At 44.0% G+C, this 18663-nt stretch overlaps 1 protein-coding gene across 1 annotated transcript; it reads right to left on the minus strand.

The window, feature by feature from the left end:
• Positions 1 to 1043: 1043 nt before the first annotated feature.
• CRADD (CARD and death domain containing adaptor protein) lies at positions 1044 to 18228 on the minus strand. Its single transcript, XM_086942011.1, has 2 exons — positions 18176 to 18228; positions 1044 to 4383 (listed from the first exon to the last, which is right to left on the minus strand). Exon 2 carries the CDS (start codon positions 4379 to 4381, stop codon positions 3785 to 3787), a length of 597 nt encoding a protein of 198 aa, XP_086798137.1. The 5' UTR covers positions 4382 to 4383; positions 18176 to 18228; the 3' UTR covers positions 1044 to 3784.
• Positions 18229 to 18663: the final 435 nt, after the last annotated feature.

Raw genomic sequence — 18663 nt, forward strand, 5'->3', positions numbered from 1 at the left:
AGAGAAGCGATAGCTCTTCGACAGACCCCCTCCTGGATGGAATGGAACCTAACCCCCCCCCCCCCCCCACCCCCCCCCCCACCCCTAGCGCCTTGAGACCCTTACGGGTGAGTAGTCGCGCTTTAACAAACTCCTGATTGATTGATTGATTGATATACTAAAGGGAATACCTTTTTTACCAGGATCTACCAAGCTAAACGATTGTGAGGGATGTTTCCCTTGCAGGATGAGGTGCTTATTTATAAGATCTTTAAGTGCAAAGACCGGGGTCAGAGGTCAAACAGTTATATGATATGAATGCCCTGGAGTTGAAGGTAGTCGACGTAGCCTTGAAAGTACTTATATCATCTCTAACTTCTAACAGGATCATGACACAAATGGACAATAAAACAACAAAGCACTATTTAAACAAGCAAGGGTGTACTAGATCAAGGACTATATCATTAGAAGCTCAAGCAAGTTGGCATTGGCTACTAAAAAGAAATTTAACAATCAAAGCAATATATTTACTAGGTTTGCAAAACGGCAAAGCAGCTCTTCTAAGGAGATGTTTCATAGACAACCACAAATGGAACTAGGTGATGCTATCTTACGGGATACATTCCAAGAACTGGAATTCCCCAACATAGACTTATTTGCCACTGGAGAAAACGCAAATTACCAAAACTTCATATGGAGAACGTAGGAGCCAGGGTTGTTGGGCAATGCTCTGTTGAACAACTGGTCAAAACGTTTTCTCTATGCATTCCCACTAATTCCACTGATTTCAACAGTTCTACTCAAGCCGAAACTATCAAAGGCCAGAATGAACTTGATAGAACTAGACTGAAGGAGACAGTGGTGGCATCCAGAGGTATTTCACCTCTCGTTGAAACACCACAATAAGTTGTGGTGCAAAACGGACCTTCGATCGAGAATGCAAGGCAAAATGTATCACCCCGACATAGAATATTTTAATTTGGGGCCATGGTTTCTGACATCATTCAGTATGGACACTTAAACCTAACACCAGAGTGTATGAACATTCTCAAAGAAGTCAAGAGTCCTGTCACAATGGCTTTTTATGCATTTAAGTGGAAAAGATTTGCCGTAATGTGTTTGAATAACAATTGTGATCCCAAAACTATAATCATTCCTTATTTACTTCATCTGGCTCAATTACACCTACAACGTGCTTCCATTTAAGTATGTTGCCGCTACTACAGTGTACAGTAATGGATTAACACCAGGATCCTTCTTTACTATGCCAGTCATGAAGGAGTTTCTGGAACTTTTCCTCCAGCTAGACACTCTCACCACCATGGGAGTTTAATCTGGTTTTATCCATATTAAAGGCTTACTCGTTTGAGCCAATACATAATGCCTCATTGCAGGACCTTTCATGGAAGGTAGCTTTTCTGGGGCAATTACATCAGCAAAGAGAGCTCTTTCCTCAATAGAACCATACACAGTATTTCATAGTAATAGGGTAGTGTTAAGACCACATCCTTCATTTTTACCAAAATTAGACTCAAAATTTCATATCAACCAGACCATTTCCCTTTCAGTATTTTGTAGTAATCCTTCCTCTCCAGCACAAAGGATTCTTCATTCTTTAGATGTTAGAAGAGCTCTTCAATTTTATTTAGACAGAACTAAGGATATCCATAAAGCAAACTAGTTGTTCATTAAGTACGGTCCGCTCTGAACTGGGAAGGCCTCTTTAAAGCAAACTAAAGCCAGGTGGATAGTTTCATGCATTGCTCTTCCTGGGAAAACCTACAGCTCACTCGACACATGACAAAGAAGCATCTCCTACCTGGGTATATAATGTACCTTTAACTAAAACTTGGACGGCAGCTACATGGAGATCTGTACACCCTCTTTTCAATGGTTGCTGCTTCGATGAGGATTCAAAAACTGACACTTTAAAAGGTAAGGGAAGATTAAGGAATCTATTTAGATATAAACATTTTGAGACAAAATATAGCTAGTTAAATAAACTGATTGTTTTTTTGGCTTCTAGTATTTTATTGACAACCCCAGACTGGGGATATGCTCACTACTCAATTCCTCATTTATTACTATCAGTGAGAATCCTAGGACACAGAAAGAAATGTTAATTACTTCTAATCCTAGTTCTGCATCATTGAAATCTTCAATGAAGTCATAAACAACCTTCCCTCCTCCTCGGTTTTCAATACAATTATTAGCATAATCAGTTATCACATATTACTTTTCTCCGTTCAAAAAGAACTGGGGATATGAGGCAAACTGCCACTGCAGTGCATGCTGGGAAGGGGAAGCAGTTGACTATTTTCTTTCTACTTGCTTGGAGGTTATAGGTTATTTTGGATAGTATAAAGCATTGCTTTAAGTTAGGTGCTGCAATGTGGTTTTACAGCATTAAAGAATAATCTTTTTCTACGCAAGAAAAATGCAATAAAAGCTGGCCTGTCTTGCTCATTATGGAGGTATTACCAGATCATGGACATTGAATTGTCTACGTCCAACTATAGATTGAGACTGATATTTAGGAGAGAGTGTTTCGTGAGCCTCGCACATGGGTGGGAATATTTTACATTTAGGACTTCAAGTATTCCTAGCCTGCAGAACTCGGATTACAAGTAACACTTTCACACTGCTGACATTTAGAGAACAACTAAAGTACCCACATCTTCTCCCACAATACTCAGCATCTAATTAGAGTCCATAAACCCTACTTACAATGTGCTTAGTTGCATTACCGTGGATTTAGAACTATAAAAATGCATTTAAGCTATTCAAGGCACAGTATTTGAGGGGGCATGTCAACCAGCACCAATGAGCATGCTGCAAAGGAACCCCTGCCAGTACAGCAGCACCCGCTTGTGCCTTCAAGGCAAAGAGGCGCCTCAAAATAAAAATAACATATTGTGACCTTAACAGTTAACTATAGAAATTACACATCTTTGGAACTTTCACCACCTATCATTACTTTTAGGTAGCAGGAGACTGATAGTGGTGTGGACGAGGCACTGTGAGAAGATACATGGCTGCAAGAACTAATTCTGTGAGTCGGTAGACATTCTTGGTACCAGAGAAGAAGTATAGCAGATGCACTTAGATCACTGATCACACGATGTTGAAAAGAAGGAATTGTGATTCAAAAAATTGTAAATTAGTATGTGAATGTTTGTGCTCTTTGCGGAGGGATCAGAAAAGAGGAGTTGATCTCTGATGAGCATGATTATTCTTGGGCGCCTTCTTGTTGAAAGCCTTCAATGCAGTTTGAATGAATGCCCATAATGAGCACAGCTTAATGCTTGTGTAAAATCTGTAAAAACGTAAGGTAAATAAATGTTAATTGGCTGGTTAACTTTTCTCAACCCACAAAGCAAAAAAAGCCCTACCAGTGGCATTTTCAATACATAGAATCCCACACATGCAACATGAAGCAATAACATCCCTCTGATGGTGTATTCCTTAGAGCTGGGACTAAGAAGGAGTTATCTGCTGTCTCTGTGCAGCTAGGCAGCTGCTGGTGAGTCCTTTGTTACAGCAGCCCCTACCTAACCTTATGGAATGCTGCCAGGAGAAGAGATGCCTCACACCAATTGTGATTTCAAGTCACTGCACTGATGTAGCCAATGAGCCTCTTCATACAGGCATTCCCAAGATTTTCATTCTTCAAATTAGGATCATGATGGATATTTTTCAAGTGTTCTGCACTCAATCAATGTGTTGAGGGTCAGTAGAAAATTTAAAGCAGTGATATCCTTGCAATGTACATCCCGCCTTCGTTTAAGGAAACATTTTGGGGCCATCATTGAAGCATGTGATGGATCACAGAAGGGTCCACCTCTGCTGCCATCAGTGTGTCGCAAAGGACTTGTGTGCTAGCCTTTTTACCAAGCCTCTGTCTCCACATGATGAAGGCTGCTACCATCTGCGACTGCACGCTGGAAGGGTGATTCACTTTACAGCGGTAAATATCGGTTTGTGACAAACCCAAGTGAATTACGATTTGTTCCCATTCAGCTCCAAGCTTGCTGGCAAGCTGGCTGATCTGTTTGTCAGTAGGGGGGATCGCCGAAACATGAGAGGGTATGCCACTAGTCACTGTGCGTGACGGTGCCTCTTGAATTTCCAGGCACCGGGCCTCAAGGCTTTCTCTTACCCACGGGAACTCTTGTAAGGAGTCCAGGAACACTACAAATGCCCTTGGCCCTCTTGTAGGTAAAATATCTAGTAACTTCATGGTTTTCCTTTGGTTGGTAACCTCGGCTGAAATTTCTTGAAGATGATTTTCGGTTAAAATCCCTTCCTGGTATAAATACTGAACCACTAATCCATCCACCAGGACTTCTGCGCAGAGCTGCAGCCTATGTTTTCTCAGGAGCTCCTTGTGGTAGGTGTTCATCTCTGTTAAAGGGGAAAAGTTAACACATACATTGAGAATTAGCTAAATATAAAATAAATGTACAAGTTGTGGATATTTTAATTGCAACTACCATAATTGAATGATGAAACTTCTGCAGCAGGCAGGAGGTCAGTCGAACCTGTACTCACAGCACTTTTTACAAGCCAACATCTTAGGACCATTCAATAAGTCCATCTTTGCAGGTCACTAAATGTGAGCAGGACCACCATTTGTCCACTTAAATCATTTGTGGGTCCCAAATTTCCCTTCTGGATTCAGTGTTGTTGATTTGTATGACTTTACAGATTATTCATGTATCAGTGGTATTACTCCTCTGAGGTTTTCCTCACAACATTTGAGATTTATGTTTCTTCACCCACTCACTGTTAAAAGGCTCTTTGTTTTCCTCCCTATCCTCCCACCCTGATTGTGGTTTTTGTATGATGATATTATTAAAAATGTTTGACTATATGAGCAGTTTGTTGCGATATGGTGGAGTGAAGCCTTACGTGTTGTACAAATGTAATTGATTTGTCCGCGCATAGTAGAAGCTATATTGTACTGCAACGGGATTAAACAGTCATGCTGTAGGTGGATGGAGGTTCAGTGACCGGTGGAATATGTTAATAACGGTTATTGGTCATAAATAATAATTATAATGTAATTGAGCCATTGAAACACTGATTTATATGTTGGATTTACTATTCCTCCTACTGGTCTCACATGATAATTCCTATGTATGCATACTGTATTTCTATTCAAAACTTTCAATAAACAGATCAAACATACAAAAATAAACAACAACAAAAAAAATCTGTGGTATTACTCCTATGGTCCGTTGATGATTTCTAAAGGTTACCCCCAGTTGTACGAGAGCGGGAAGAATATATCTGGCTAAAAGTAGAGGACTGGCATTAAAACATCTCCTTCAAAACAATTTGACAAACTCTTCACATGACCTTTGGTGTCACTTATTTCCAGATATAAAAATTCAATCATCTTGCCACGCAACTTCTGTATTCTTAATGTTAAAGCTTACTCGGTTCATAACAAGAGTAAGAGTGACGAGATGACTCCATATCATCAGAACACAATACTTCCAGCTCTGGGTTTTGATTCAACATATCGGTGCATTTTGGGAGTTGTAGTTTTGGTTCATTCTAATTGGATCAACAGACCTGATAAACTAGAATATGAACAAGAAAATTTCAAAAATGGAAAACTGATGCCCTGGTGACATGGTCATCCTATGTACAGTACTACTGTGTAGGCAGAAAAATATGAAAACGCTATTATAAAGGAAAATCAAAGCATCACCTACTGGAGCTGCAGCCTGGTATATCTGAAGACTGCATTCAGAAAACTCAAAGGTGTGCTTCACCATCTCATCCTTCAATGCGACTGCGTCTCATTCTATTGGGACAGAGTATTTAACTTCATCCACAAACTGTTCAACATCAAGCCCCTCAAGGAACTCTCCTACCTTGTTTTTGGCTTTGTTAAGGAACTCCAGCTCCATGAACCAGACAGAGCCCTACTAGATGTCCTACTCATGGCAGCTGTTAAGGTCGTCCTAAATAATTGGAAAGACACCAAAAAGGCAAGTTATGCTTGCTGGTTAAACTGGGTGATTAACCTCAGAGGAGCAGACAGCATCACTCTCCAAACCACACCATGGCGACCCGCACGAAGGAGAATGTGGGACGTACTAGATAGCTACTTTGAAACCCATAAACCCCCATGATCTACCACCCCTCCTGACTTCCAGATTGCCACAGAGTCCACAGCAATCGTACAGAACATACACACCTCGGGGTACACTGGAATGACCAGAACCGTGGTGCTCCATTGTGGCGCTCTTCTTCTCTTCTTCTTCTCTTCTTCTCTTTCTCTTGTTCTTTCTCTCTCATCGTCTTCTACAATTCTACTCTCTCTCTCTCCTCTCCTCTCTTCCTCTTTGATCTCTGACTCAATAAAGACTCTTGAATGTGCTGTGTTATCTGCAAGATCCACGGTCACATCTGAATGTACAGTAACTACCATGGTCAATCCTTCTAAGGTGTGTCTGCCATAATTGTCCTTCTGACCCTACCCCTGTTCAGATGTACTCTCATCCGCACATGCAATGTATTCAAGCTGCTGTACTGAAATATTCAATAAAACTTTGTGAAATTAAAAAATAAAAAAATTTAAAAAAAGCTTCATGTTTTGAGAGCAATTAAATAAGTGAAAAAGTAAATGAGGATTAACAGTGGTACCCCAGGGCACCAGAATTGATTGCTAAAACCTCTAAATTGAAATGGGAATGGAACAGAATAAAGTAAATCATATGTATAAATGTCAGCAGACGATCAACTTTATTTAACAACACAGGTGGCATAGTGCACAAAAGAGGGGCCATACATGAAAACATACAGTGGTGTTTGAAGATAACTCTAGCAACTGTAGCCACTCTCATGAAAATCCCTCTGCATGCTTTGCTCACCAGTGTCTTGAGAAACCCGGCAAAGTGGTGAATTCATAAGCCAAATTTCATTGTGCAGAAGTAGTGTGCTTCCACTGAAAAAGCACTTACCCTCCAAGAGCTAGAATCATTTGTTTATCGAGTTGCACGAGCCAAAGGTCTTTATCAAGCCACGTTATTGTGTTACAACAGAGCATTACAATTAGGTCAAACACATGCTACTACAATACTATATGTTTCCTAGACAAGTAGATCATTTTGGCGCTTCTTCTTCAGCAGCAGCACAGCTTGGAGGAGGTAGTCATGAGTGCTGCTATTTTGCAGTCCCCGGCACCCCCTTCCATTGCATCATCAACTTTGGAGATATCATGTAATAGCACTCCTTGAGAGAATTTTTATATATTAAATACATTTCTTTATTTAATATACTCTAACTTTAAATCACAGTTCACAGAACCCCAAAAACCGCCTCCTGCCCTTAATGCTACCCTTCACTGAACCATGCTAACTCCTTGCTATCCCTTAATGCTATTCATCAATGAACCCCAAACACCTTAATACCCTTCCCAGAACCCTAAAACTGATTACTACCCTACCCTTCGTGCTACTGTTCCCTGAACCATAACACCTTACTATGCTATATCACTACCCATCCCGGAACCCTTAGGACTCCTATTTCCCTTTAAAGCTATCAATTACTGATCCCTAAAAATGACTCACTACCCCTTAACACTACCCTTCTGTCAACTATAACCCATTACTGTCCCTTAATGATACCTTTCCCATAACTCTACAAACCCACCAAAGCTATCACTCACAGCTACTCTTCCATGAACCCTGAAAACCTTATGAACCCATAATGCTACCCATCCCTGGGCCCTAAAATAGCCTCACTATAACGCTACAACGCTACCCTTCTTTGAATCCCAAATGTTTTAATCAGTGCTTAACAGTACCCATACCCATCCCCCAATGCTAAGAAACTCTTACCACCCCCAACTGCTTGAGATTCCTAGAACATTCAAACCATTACTATGCCTTGAGGATGCTCTTCCCTGTACCCTAAAAAGTCCTCACTACTCCTTCACACTACCCTTCCTTGAATCCTAACCCATTACTATTCCCGAACGCAAAAATTTCCGTAACCCTCCAAACTTGCCAAAGCTACCATTTACTGCTACTCTTCTCTGAACCCTAAAACTCTTACTAACCATTAATGCTACCTATCCCTAGACCCTAAAAAAGCCTCACTATAAAACGCAATGCTTCTGTGAATGCAAAAACATTTACTAGCACTTAATACTACCCATCCCAGAACCCTAACAAACTCTTACCACCTCCAACTGCTAAATATTCCTAAAACCTTCAAACCATTACTATTCCTTGACAATAGTCTTCCCTGTACCCTAAAAATCTTACTATCCCTTTACGCTACTCTTCCTTGAACTCTTAAAATGTCTTACTACCCCTTGACACTACTCTTCCCTGAACCCTTAAAACTCCTTATTACCCTTTAACACTTTGCTTTCCCAAACACTGAAAACATGGTACTACCCATTAATGCTAAACATCCCTGAACACTGAAAATCCGTAACTAGCCCTTAATGCTTCCCATCCCTAAACCCTAAAAATCCTTTAATACGCATTAACACCAGCCTTCTCTGAACTCTTAAACACTTCTTTCTACTCCTTAACTCCACCCTTCCCTGCACCATGGGAACCCATTACTACCATCTAACACTACCCATTCATCAGCCCTTAAAATCCTTACTATCCCTTAACACTACTCTTCCCTGAACCTTAAAATATTACTACCCGCCAATACTACCCATTTCACAACTCACTGAACCTCAAAAACGTACTACCCCCTTAACGCTACCGAATGTGAATCCTAAAAGTACTTACTACCCTTAATGCCACTCTTCCCTGAACCCTAAAAACCTTATGACCCCTGAATTCTACCCAAAAGGCCATTCTTCCTTGAACCCTAAAAAGCACACTACTTATTAACGCTACCCATACCTGAATCCTAAACGTTCTTACTACCCTTTAATCTTACCTACCCCCAATCCTAAAAAATCCTTAATACCCCTTAGTGTGACAATTCCCTGAACCCTACAAATTTCTTACTACCCATTGATGCTACCTTTCCCTGGACCCTAAAGCCACTTGCTACCCCTTAACACTACCCATCACTGACCCATACATATACTTACTACCACTTAACACTATCCTTCCATGAAACCTTAAAGCTCCTTAGTATCACTTAGCTGTACTCTTCCCTGGATCCTAAAAACTCCTTACTAACCCTTAATGGTAACTTTAAAAAACGGAGTTACTGGTTGGGGGGGAACCCTGTTCAAACAGAAGCCACAATTCTTCTCAAGATGAAGTCACAAACAAACCCGGACAGCTTGGCACAGAGCAGTCAGGCTTAACTCAGAGACAATGGGTAAAGTATGTGTGCATCACTTCAAACAGCAACACAGTGACAACACACTACAAAAGGATCCCACAACAGAGTTCGAAAAATAGAGTTACTTTTAATGATTAAAACAAGACCAAAACGACAAAAATCCAATCAGTAGAATGGGAGCTATTAAATGTAAAACATTTTAGTAAAAATAGTGCAAAAATGAGGATATCTGGTCGTGCCTGACCGGGACAAAGTCTCAAGTTCAGGCTAACTGTGATAAAATGCAGGCCAGCTACAGGGACCCAGTTAGGCCCGCTGAAAAAAGTACCTTCAATCCTGGTTTGTAGAGCATTGAGTGGATTCACATCAAAGGTCCATTGCGCAATTGAAGAAATATGTCTGTTCCAAGATACAACGAGGCAGCGGTGCAAGGTCCTGATCCATCGAGGATCCCGTCAACAAGGGCTTGTAATATGAAGTTTGGAGTCAGGGATGCGCCATTCAGTTGGGTCGATGCGTCAGTTCCGAGGTGCTGTGAGGCTGTGATTTGGAGTCCATCATCGATTTCGGGGCCTGCACTGAGGATGTGTTGCACAGTGGGAGGTCCGATGCGGTGTTGGGAAGTGATGCGATGCAGGTTTTTGCAACAGTTCCGATCCAAGCAGTGTGGTGATGCGTCGGTTCTGCTGGAATTTGCGCTGCGCAGCAGAGGAGATGTGTCCATTCCGTTGGATCTACAGGTCCGCTTCTAAGGATCCAGGACTGGGGCGGCACCACTTGGCAAGGGATACTCACAGATGGCAGAGTTCAGGTGCAGGTGCAAGGCTATTGGAGCCTGCCCCTGAGGCTCAAGTCAGGAGGCCTGCCAACTAGCCCCTTGAGTCACTCTGGGGTTCTGGGTTCAAGAGATGCAGGTCCAGTGGTCCCCACCCAGACAGGAAGGTAGCTGGTCAGTCCAGCAAACCAGGAGTCTAGCAGAGTGCAGTCCAGCAGAGTGGCAGTCCTTCTTTCTGGCAGAGTATCCACAGGTCCAGAAGTGTACTTAAGTGGTGGTGTGGGAGGTCCAGTATTTATACCCAGTTGTGCCTTGAAAGGAGGGAAGAAACTTCTAGAGGTTTCCTGCCTTCCCTGTTCTGGCTCCAGACTAACTCCATAGGGTATGCATCCCTTTGTGTGAAGGCAGAACACCGCATATTCAGATGTAGGTGGGGCTGTGCCCAGCTCCTCCCTCCCATCTTGCCAGTGATGGCTCATCCAGGTACACCTAAACGTGTAGGTGGCTGTCTAGGAGGAATACACAAAGCCCAACTCTCAGTGGGAGATCCGATGCGGCGTTGGGCAGTGACGCGATGCAGGTCTTTGCAGCAGTTCCGATCCAAGCAGTGTGACGATGCGTCGGTTCTGCTCAAATTTGCGCTGCGCAGCAGAGGAGATGCGTCCATTATGGCTGGATCTACAGGCCCGCTTCTAAGGATCCAGGACTGGGGCGGCACCACTTGGCAAGGGATACTCACAGATGGCAGCGTCCAGGTGCAGGTGCAAGGCTATTGGAGCCTTCTGCCCCTGAGGCTCAAGTCAGGAGGCCTGCCAACTAGCCCCTGGAGTCACTCTAGGGTTCTGGGTTCAAGAGATGCAGGTCCAGTGCTTCCCACCCAGACAGGAAGGTAGCTGGTCAGCCCAGCAAAGCAGAAGTCTAGCCGAGTGCAGTCCTGCAGAGTGGCAGTCCTTCTTCCTGGCAGAGTAGCCACTGGTCCAGAAGTGTACTTAAGTGGTGGTGCGGGAGGTCCAGTATTTATACCCAGTTGTGCTTTGAAGGAGGGAAGAAGCTTCTAGAGGTTTCCTGCCTTCTCTGTCCTGGCTCCAGACTAACTCCATGGGGTGTGCATCCCTTTGTGTGATGGCAGGACACACCTATTCAGGTGTAGGTGGGGCTGTGCCCAGCTCCTCCCCCCCACCTTGCCAGTGATGGCTCATCCAGGCACACCTAAACTTGTAGGTCTAGGAGGAATACACAAAGCCCAACTCTCAGCTACACCCAGTCATGTGACTAGCAACAGGCTACAGGAACTAAATGGTTAAGGCAAAATAAAAAGCCCACTTTCTAAAAGTGCCATTTTCAGAATTGTAATTTAAAATGTGCCATTACCATAAGCTAGGGTTTTAAATTAGTATTCAGGAGACACCAAACATTAACTGGTTACATATTCCCATTTTGAAATTACACTTATAAAATGCAATACGGTAACTCCAATGTCAGTCTATGGGAGAGGTGGGCCTGGCAGTAATCAAAAACGAATGTAAGAGTTTTCCACAACCAGGCCATATAAAATTCAAAGGTACATGTACTACTTTTTAAATACACTGCACCCTACCCTCTGGGTTGTTTACGGCCTACCCTAGGGGTGAGTTATATGTATTAACAAGCATTTACAATGCAATAGGTCTCCCAGCTTTAAAGTTTGAGCTATTGGCATTGTATATTACAATGTGTTACATTAATTTGTTATCAAACTCTGAATTGTTGTATAAAGATGGTAAATGCTGCAAGAAAAAGCAGCACTGAAATTGATAGCTTTCGCAATCGCTATTGTAATGAAGCTGAACAGGCAGGGACAAAAGCATAGTCATAACAATCGATTTAAAAAATAAATGAAAAAAAACACACTGAAAGTCTGCTTTCGATTCTGCGACTGTCCGCAAACCCAAAACAACGGCCTCCTCCTCCCCCGAGGGCACCTCACCACGCACGAGTACAAAAACAAGCATTTGCAGTGCAATAGATCTCGGAGCATTAAAGTTTGAGTTATTGACATTGTGTATGACAATGCCAATATTTTTTAACTTTTGCAAATGTGACACCTATAGCATTTCTATTGTAATTTGTGTTGTATTTACGGGACTTAGATGTATTGTTACATCCTGTTGATCATGTAGACATTCCTGCCCTGAACCCTTTGTTCTAAGATTTGAAAGGCATCTGCCTGCCCCGACTTACATGAGAGTGGTAGGAAGCGTGGTTAGGTAACTATACTGTACATTTATATAGCTCTCTCACAGCTCCGGGAGACACATGTTTCCAATCTTGAGCCATGTTTACAGCAATGACAGCCAGGCCTGGCTCTCACACTCTGTCACAGTGCCTACAACTAACTGTAAGGAAATTGATGTTGCTGTGCTGTGATATCTGCAGCAACACCGAGCAAGTGACTTTATCATACCATATTTCACCCATATGATACATTAAATTGTCATTTTGGGAAACTATGGCAAAGTCAAAGATAACATGGTGAGTGTCACCACAAACGTAAAAGAGTGACTAGAAACAAGCATTGTGAGGGCGGGAAGTGTTCAGCTGCACAGTTACACAATTGTTTTACAGTACGGTCAGTTTGCAAGGTTACTAGGTGAGTGCCCTTTGATTTCAGCTGCTTCAACATCTTACAGTTTTTCATTGCATTTATATATATATATATATATATATATATATATACACAAATATCATAGAAATAAAAGTCAACGCCTGTAGGCTCATAACTGCGAAGGTGATTGTTGTGTGTGACATTTTCATAATTTCAGGATAATAATGAGTGACATTTCAACAACTATGAGTGACACATTCTCATGAGCAAAATCAAGCAATGAAGATGAGGGAAACCTATAATTATTAGAAATTACGCCCATCTGAGCAACGAGAAACTCTAATCAGATCTTACAACTGCTGCAAAGTGCCAGAAATGGAAGGGCACTAAGATGTGAGAGAGGCCCCAGCGTGGAGCCTGAGCCTGCCTCACTGAAGCTGAACTCAACTTTGCACAGACAGTGACTGCAATGCAGAGCTCAGCTGTACATTTGCTTACAGTAGCAGGGCTGAATGATGAAATCACAATTAATAGGTAAAAGATGTGCGACAACATGACACTGCAGCATTGTTATTATTTAGAAGCTAAGGAGGGCGGGGGGGGCTAACAGACAAACATGGCATACACAAATTAGGGAAGCTCTCCCTCTGCGCCCTTAATATTTGACCACATCTGCCCTGCAGAGACACACAAAAAACAGAAAAGACACAGCATATAACTGCGAAAGATGAAGCAAACACAAACTAGCAAGTTTTGAACCATAGTGCATCGGAGGGATTTGGAGGATCGGAAACCACAGGCCCGCCTGATTGGAGCTGGACACGAGCTGATGAGCCTGGAGCTCTGCAGATCCTGTGAGGGAAACGTGAAGAATGGGACCTGAGGGGGGACTGGCGGCCCTTCAAGAAGAGACCACGTGGCCTGCTTCGATCGGGACCTGCTCTCAGCACTACGGAAGGTAACATATGGTAGGTAAGCTGCAGCCAAGTGGGGGACATGCAAATTAGAGCTGTGCCCTCTGCAGGAGTCAATTAAGTACTGGGGGAAGCGGGCTGGCACAGGTAACTTTCAATTGGGTGACCCTGTGGGTCATGGCCTGAACTGCATAGTGCAATAGTCTAGCGGTGTGATGCAGTGAGAAGTGCTGGAGAGTGACCTCATATGCATATTGGAATAAATCTGCTTTGGACATGAACAGCGGAACAGAGGAATTGGGATGACAATGGCAGTGACTGGTGGCCTACGTCTTGGGTTAGGCTGGGAAATCGCGACCTGCTCATCAGCCTAAATGGTGCTGCTTGACATTATCTAATCACGGGCCTCTACCTGACCCCATTACAATAGTAGTGCATTAGCCCACATAAAATATATAAAAATAAATAAAATAAATAATACACCTCTACAGCTGCTACAACACTGGGCCAGGTCAAGTTGACATGCGAGGAGAGGACCGGAGGCAGCCGATCTCTTAAAAGTTTTATAGCACAGAACGTTTATTATGCGAATGTGCAGACTGTAGGCAGTGTAATTATGCAGAGTTCAACGGCTGTAACTCACTTTGCAGGTTAAATGATGATGCGCTCAATTTATTAGAAGAACCTAGTTGAGTGAGACTTACTGTAGGTCAGCGAACGAGTTCCCGGCCGGATAGATGGTAGGAGACAGCTGCGACGTCATACGAGCAGGCAGCACGGCTGCGGTCCAGAAGCCTCAACATGAGCCTGACTCGACCAGTAGTAGCGTTCAATTTACCCCCAGGTTGCACTGGACTGTATTAGGGCGAGACAGCGGCTGCCATGGTCCAAATCATTAGGCCGCACTGGGCCCCGGCGGGGTCTCATAGCAGAACGCATTGCGAGCTCGGGGGGAGGGGGGAGGGGGGGGGCGCCTCCTGGCTGAGCTGGCTGCCAAATTTAAACTGTGCCGTGGCAGGGCCTGCCTAGAGGTGTGTGTCCAGCTGACCTCACCAGTAACTACTGGGCGAACGACGAGCATGCCACTGGCGCCGCCCGCCTTCAGTTCCCTCATTACTCACTCTGGGTCATGTCACTCGTTTCCCCACTACATGTCTGTGCTCTGTGGGATTGGCAATGCACCCCTGTGCCGCCCGCCTTCAGTTCCCTCATTACTCACTCTGGGTCATGTCACTCGTTTCCCCACTACATGTCTGCTCTGTGGGATTGGCAATGCACCCCTGTGGCAATGTGAACGCGCCGCGTTCAGAACGCGGCCCGCGGGGGTTATTGCCGCGCTGCGCACAACAGAAGACAGTCAGCACCCGGCGACTCCCTGCGCGCCTCCGTTCGACTTCGAGGCCTGCGCACGCAATGCTGCGCTCATGTACGCCTACGAAGGGAAGGTGCCGGCCGGGGCTCGATCGTTGGAGTCTTTCCCCTCTGACCTCGGGGGTGACCTGGTCGCGCACGCACCACAGCACCACCACTATGCTAGGAGGTGATGGTGCATGCGCTGCAGGTGAGCTTGTTGCTTGCACTTTTTCCAACGCCGCCCCAAAATGAGTGCCGCCTGGGGAGGTCCGCCCCCCTCGCCCCCCCCCTAGCTATGCGGGTGCTGACGCATGCAACCGTCAGGGAGGACACCCACGTGTGAGGAGGAGCGGCCGGGGATCGAACCACGGGCGCACGCGCCCACGGAGAGAAGCTGCGCCCACGGAGAGAAGCCCATGCCCTAGAGAGAACCCCGCGGTGGCAGCTGAAGACCGGAGTAGCGGTAAGTGGCGGGGGGGGGGGGGGCGGGGGCGCTTGGTGCACGTGTGTGAGTGTGTGTGTGTATGCGACAGCAGGGGTGAGTTCTCTTTATGTGGGGGTGCATGCGTGCTCGTGTGTGTGTGTGTGTGTGTGTCTGCGTATGCGCATGCGCATGCATGTAGGGTGTTGGAGCTTCCCAGGAGACGGCAGCTGAGCGTGTTCGCGCGCGCGTGGCCTACGCCGATCGCCTTTGCGCGCGGCCTGTGCTGTCTCCTGGGAAGCATAGTCAGCAACAAAAGATCTCCTGCGGGACACAGCGCTGACGCGCTGTTAAACGCCAGGAGACCTAAAAAGGAAGGTTTGAGCCTGGCAAAAGGTTTATTTTGCCAGCTCAAAATGGCAGTTAAGAACCTGCACACACAGGCTGCAATGGCAGGGCTGAGACATGTTTCAAGGGCTACTTATGTGGGTGGCACAATCAGTGCTACAGGCCCACTAACAGAATCTAATTTACAGGCCCTGGGCACATGTAGTGCCACTTAACTAGGGACGTACGCGTAAATTAAGTATGCCAATTGGGAATAACACAATATTACCATGCTTAAAAAAGTGGGCACATGCACTGTAGAACTGGTTAGCAGTGGTAAAGTGTGCATGGTCTGAAGGCCATCAAAAACGATATCAACTAAAATGGAGGAGACAGGCAAAACATTGTGGGGGGGGGGGGTAGGGCGGGGGGAGACCGCCTTTGAGCAGACAGGTCTAACACTAGCCAGTCCTTAACCATACACTTCACTGAACCCTAAAAACCCTTGCTACAACTTACAACTACTCTTCCCTGAATACCCCAGAAAACACCTAACGCTTAACGTTAACCTTTCTTGAACCCTAAAAATCTATATTAGTCCTTAACGATACCCTTCCCTGAACCCTACAACCCCTTAATGCTACCCTTCCCTAAGTCAAATAAATCCCTTTCTGTCCCTTAATGTAATCCATCCCTTCCCTGAGCTCAAATTACCCATTAACATTACCCTTTGTTAAACCCTAAAAACCTATTAATACCCCTAAACAGTATCCATCACTGTATGCTAAAAACCCTTACTACTCCTTAGCTCTACCCTTCCCTGAAGTCTAAAAAGCTCTATCTAACCTTTAACATTACCCTTTCCTAAACCCTAAAAACTCCTTGTCCCTAGCCCACTTATGGTACCCCTTTCTGAACCCTACAAACTCCTTATTACCCCTCAGTGCTTACTCGGTGACACTGCCTGCTGAAAGCAGGGGGTCCTAAGAGTGAAATACTGGGAAGAGTTTGAAATCAAATTACTGACTCCCAGATAATGTCTTATTTCTAAGGAGACTTTCACTCAGGGACACTCTTGTGATCCCTGTTACTTTATCACCACCTTCCTCCAAGCAGTTATACTGTGAACACTGGGGAGGAGTTACGTGGGGATAGTGACATCGCTGTAAGGCCCTTAGAGGCTTCAAGCAATATGGAAACCGTATCTCTTTAAAGACTAAAAAGAACAAAATTAGGGCATCAGTAGAAGTACTTTCTGGGCTACATTCATTTATTCATCTAAAGTAGAACTTGGATGCATTGAAATTAAGGAGAACTGAGCATCGCTACACTAATGGAATTTATGGAAGGTTGGATGCTTTGTTGCTACACCGCAATTCTGTAATAGCACTATCACAACCAGTTATCATGGCATTATTGTAAAATGTACAGATAAATGTGCGAGCACTCTTTCTTTTCTGCAATGTTAGGAGCAAAATTAGCACCAGCTGGTTGCTTGTGCTCTGGTGCTAAATGCATGCAGTAGTTTTCTCTTAATGCAAAAATAGTGTTAAATGCACTAAAAACACTTTTCACACATTTCACAGTTTTTACAGCTCCCCACATACTCTAAATGACTCCCAAAGAAGTATGCCAGTGAATGACAACATACACCAAATATTAGTGCATGACCATTCTAAATTTCATAGTAATGGCTAACTAGGTACGGTCAACTTCCCTTCTTTTCCTTGATATCGCAGCTGTATGGGGGCATATTTTAAGCTATTCTTACAACAACATGCATAAAGAGTTGGCTTTGGCTTGGCTCCAGGAGGTTTACTCCTTCATTTCATGCTACTTCCATTAGAATGCACATGGGATTATTCTAAATCGAAAAACGAATTCAATCATGCTGTTTGTCACATTCACGTCTGTTTCTACATTGAAAGCAATATTTTTTTTCTTCTTTTTCCCCCATCATTGGCACAGAGAGTAGGCTAGGCTTTAGTGTGATAAACAACAGTTGTGCATACGATGCAACCAGCATTTGTGAGTGCCTCTGTTTACATGTGTTGGTACATTAAAGCCAGCCCTATTGGCTTTGCTAGTGTGTTCCATTATATAAAAGGGGATAAACACGTCATAACGCACACGCTGCAGAATAGCAGAAACTTAAATTTGTGAGCATAAAGGACTTCTCAATTGGCGCATCATCTCCATTACCATAGGCGCACTGTGCAGTCTGGCACTTTTTGCTTTACCTAAAATAGAAGTGATCGGTGTCTCGAAGTTCGCTTTTTATTTAAAAGCAAACATAAGAGAACGTGCCACAAATGTAACCATTTTGAAACAAAACGTGTGATGATAAAACCAGACTAAGACATCTGCAACCAGGTGCGTTCAGTGGTTTCATTTTGCGAGACTAGAAGTTTCAAACCTACGTCTACATAAAACCAGCCCGGCGTTTTATTTATAAAAGTGAACGAGGAAGTGCGCCGAACTTACTCAATACACATGATAGATAATTCAACAAATAAAAAATAAAAAAATATATAACCTACTTAGTCTAACCACTGCAGTGCAAAAGCGAAACCGCTCTTCCTTTCCTGGAGCTTCTTGTAACGTTAAATGCGATTGGCGGCAGGTGCTCAGTGTCATGCGCTGTCATTGGCTATGGTGCGGAAATACTCGGTGTTTCCTTGGCTCTGAGGCACACGTAGCATGTTGTCCACAATAATTTTTGTACGGCAGTCTCGTGCTGGCTGCCAGTCGTTTGGGTTTGCCAATGCATTGTTTTATTTTGTATTTTGTTTTTTGTAAAACTTCATTGTTAGGGTAAATCGTGGGCCCTAGCGAATAAAAAAAAAGTATTGCTTAAAGGCAAAAATATTCTTTTGGGATTGGAATAACATACATTGTCAAAGGAGGGCCTGTCACAGAAGCAATCCATTTTGTCTGTGAATGTGCACAAGTGCTCAGTGCTTTAAATGGGCCGAGACTGTCTGGTATGGAGTACCAACACTTTTTTATTTTGAGAGGGGGAGTACTG

This window comes from Lissotriton vulgaris, chromosome 10 (assembly GCF_964263255.1).
Source record: "Lissotriton vulgaris chromosome 10, aLisVul1.2, whole genome shotgun sequence".
In the NCBI taxonomy this organism is placed as follows: Eukaryota; Metazoa; Chordata; class Amphibia; order Caudata; family Salamandridae; genus Lissotriton; species Lissotriton vulgaris.

Coding starts and splice junctions, on each gene's coding strand:
- CRADD (XM_086942011.1), bottom strand. CDS start 4,381: ATGAACACCTACCACAAGGAGCTCCTGAGAAAACATAGGCTGCAGCTC.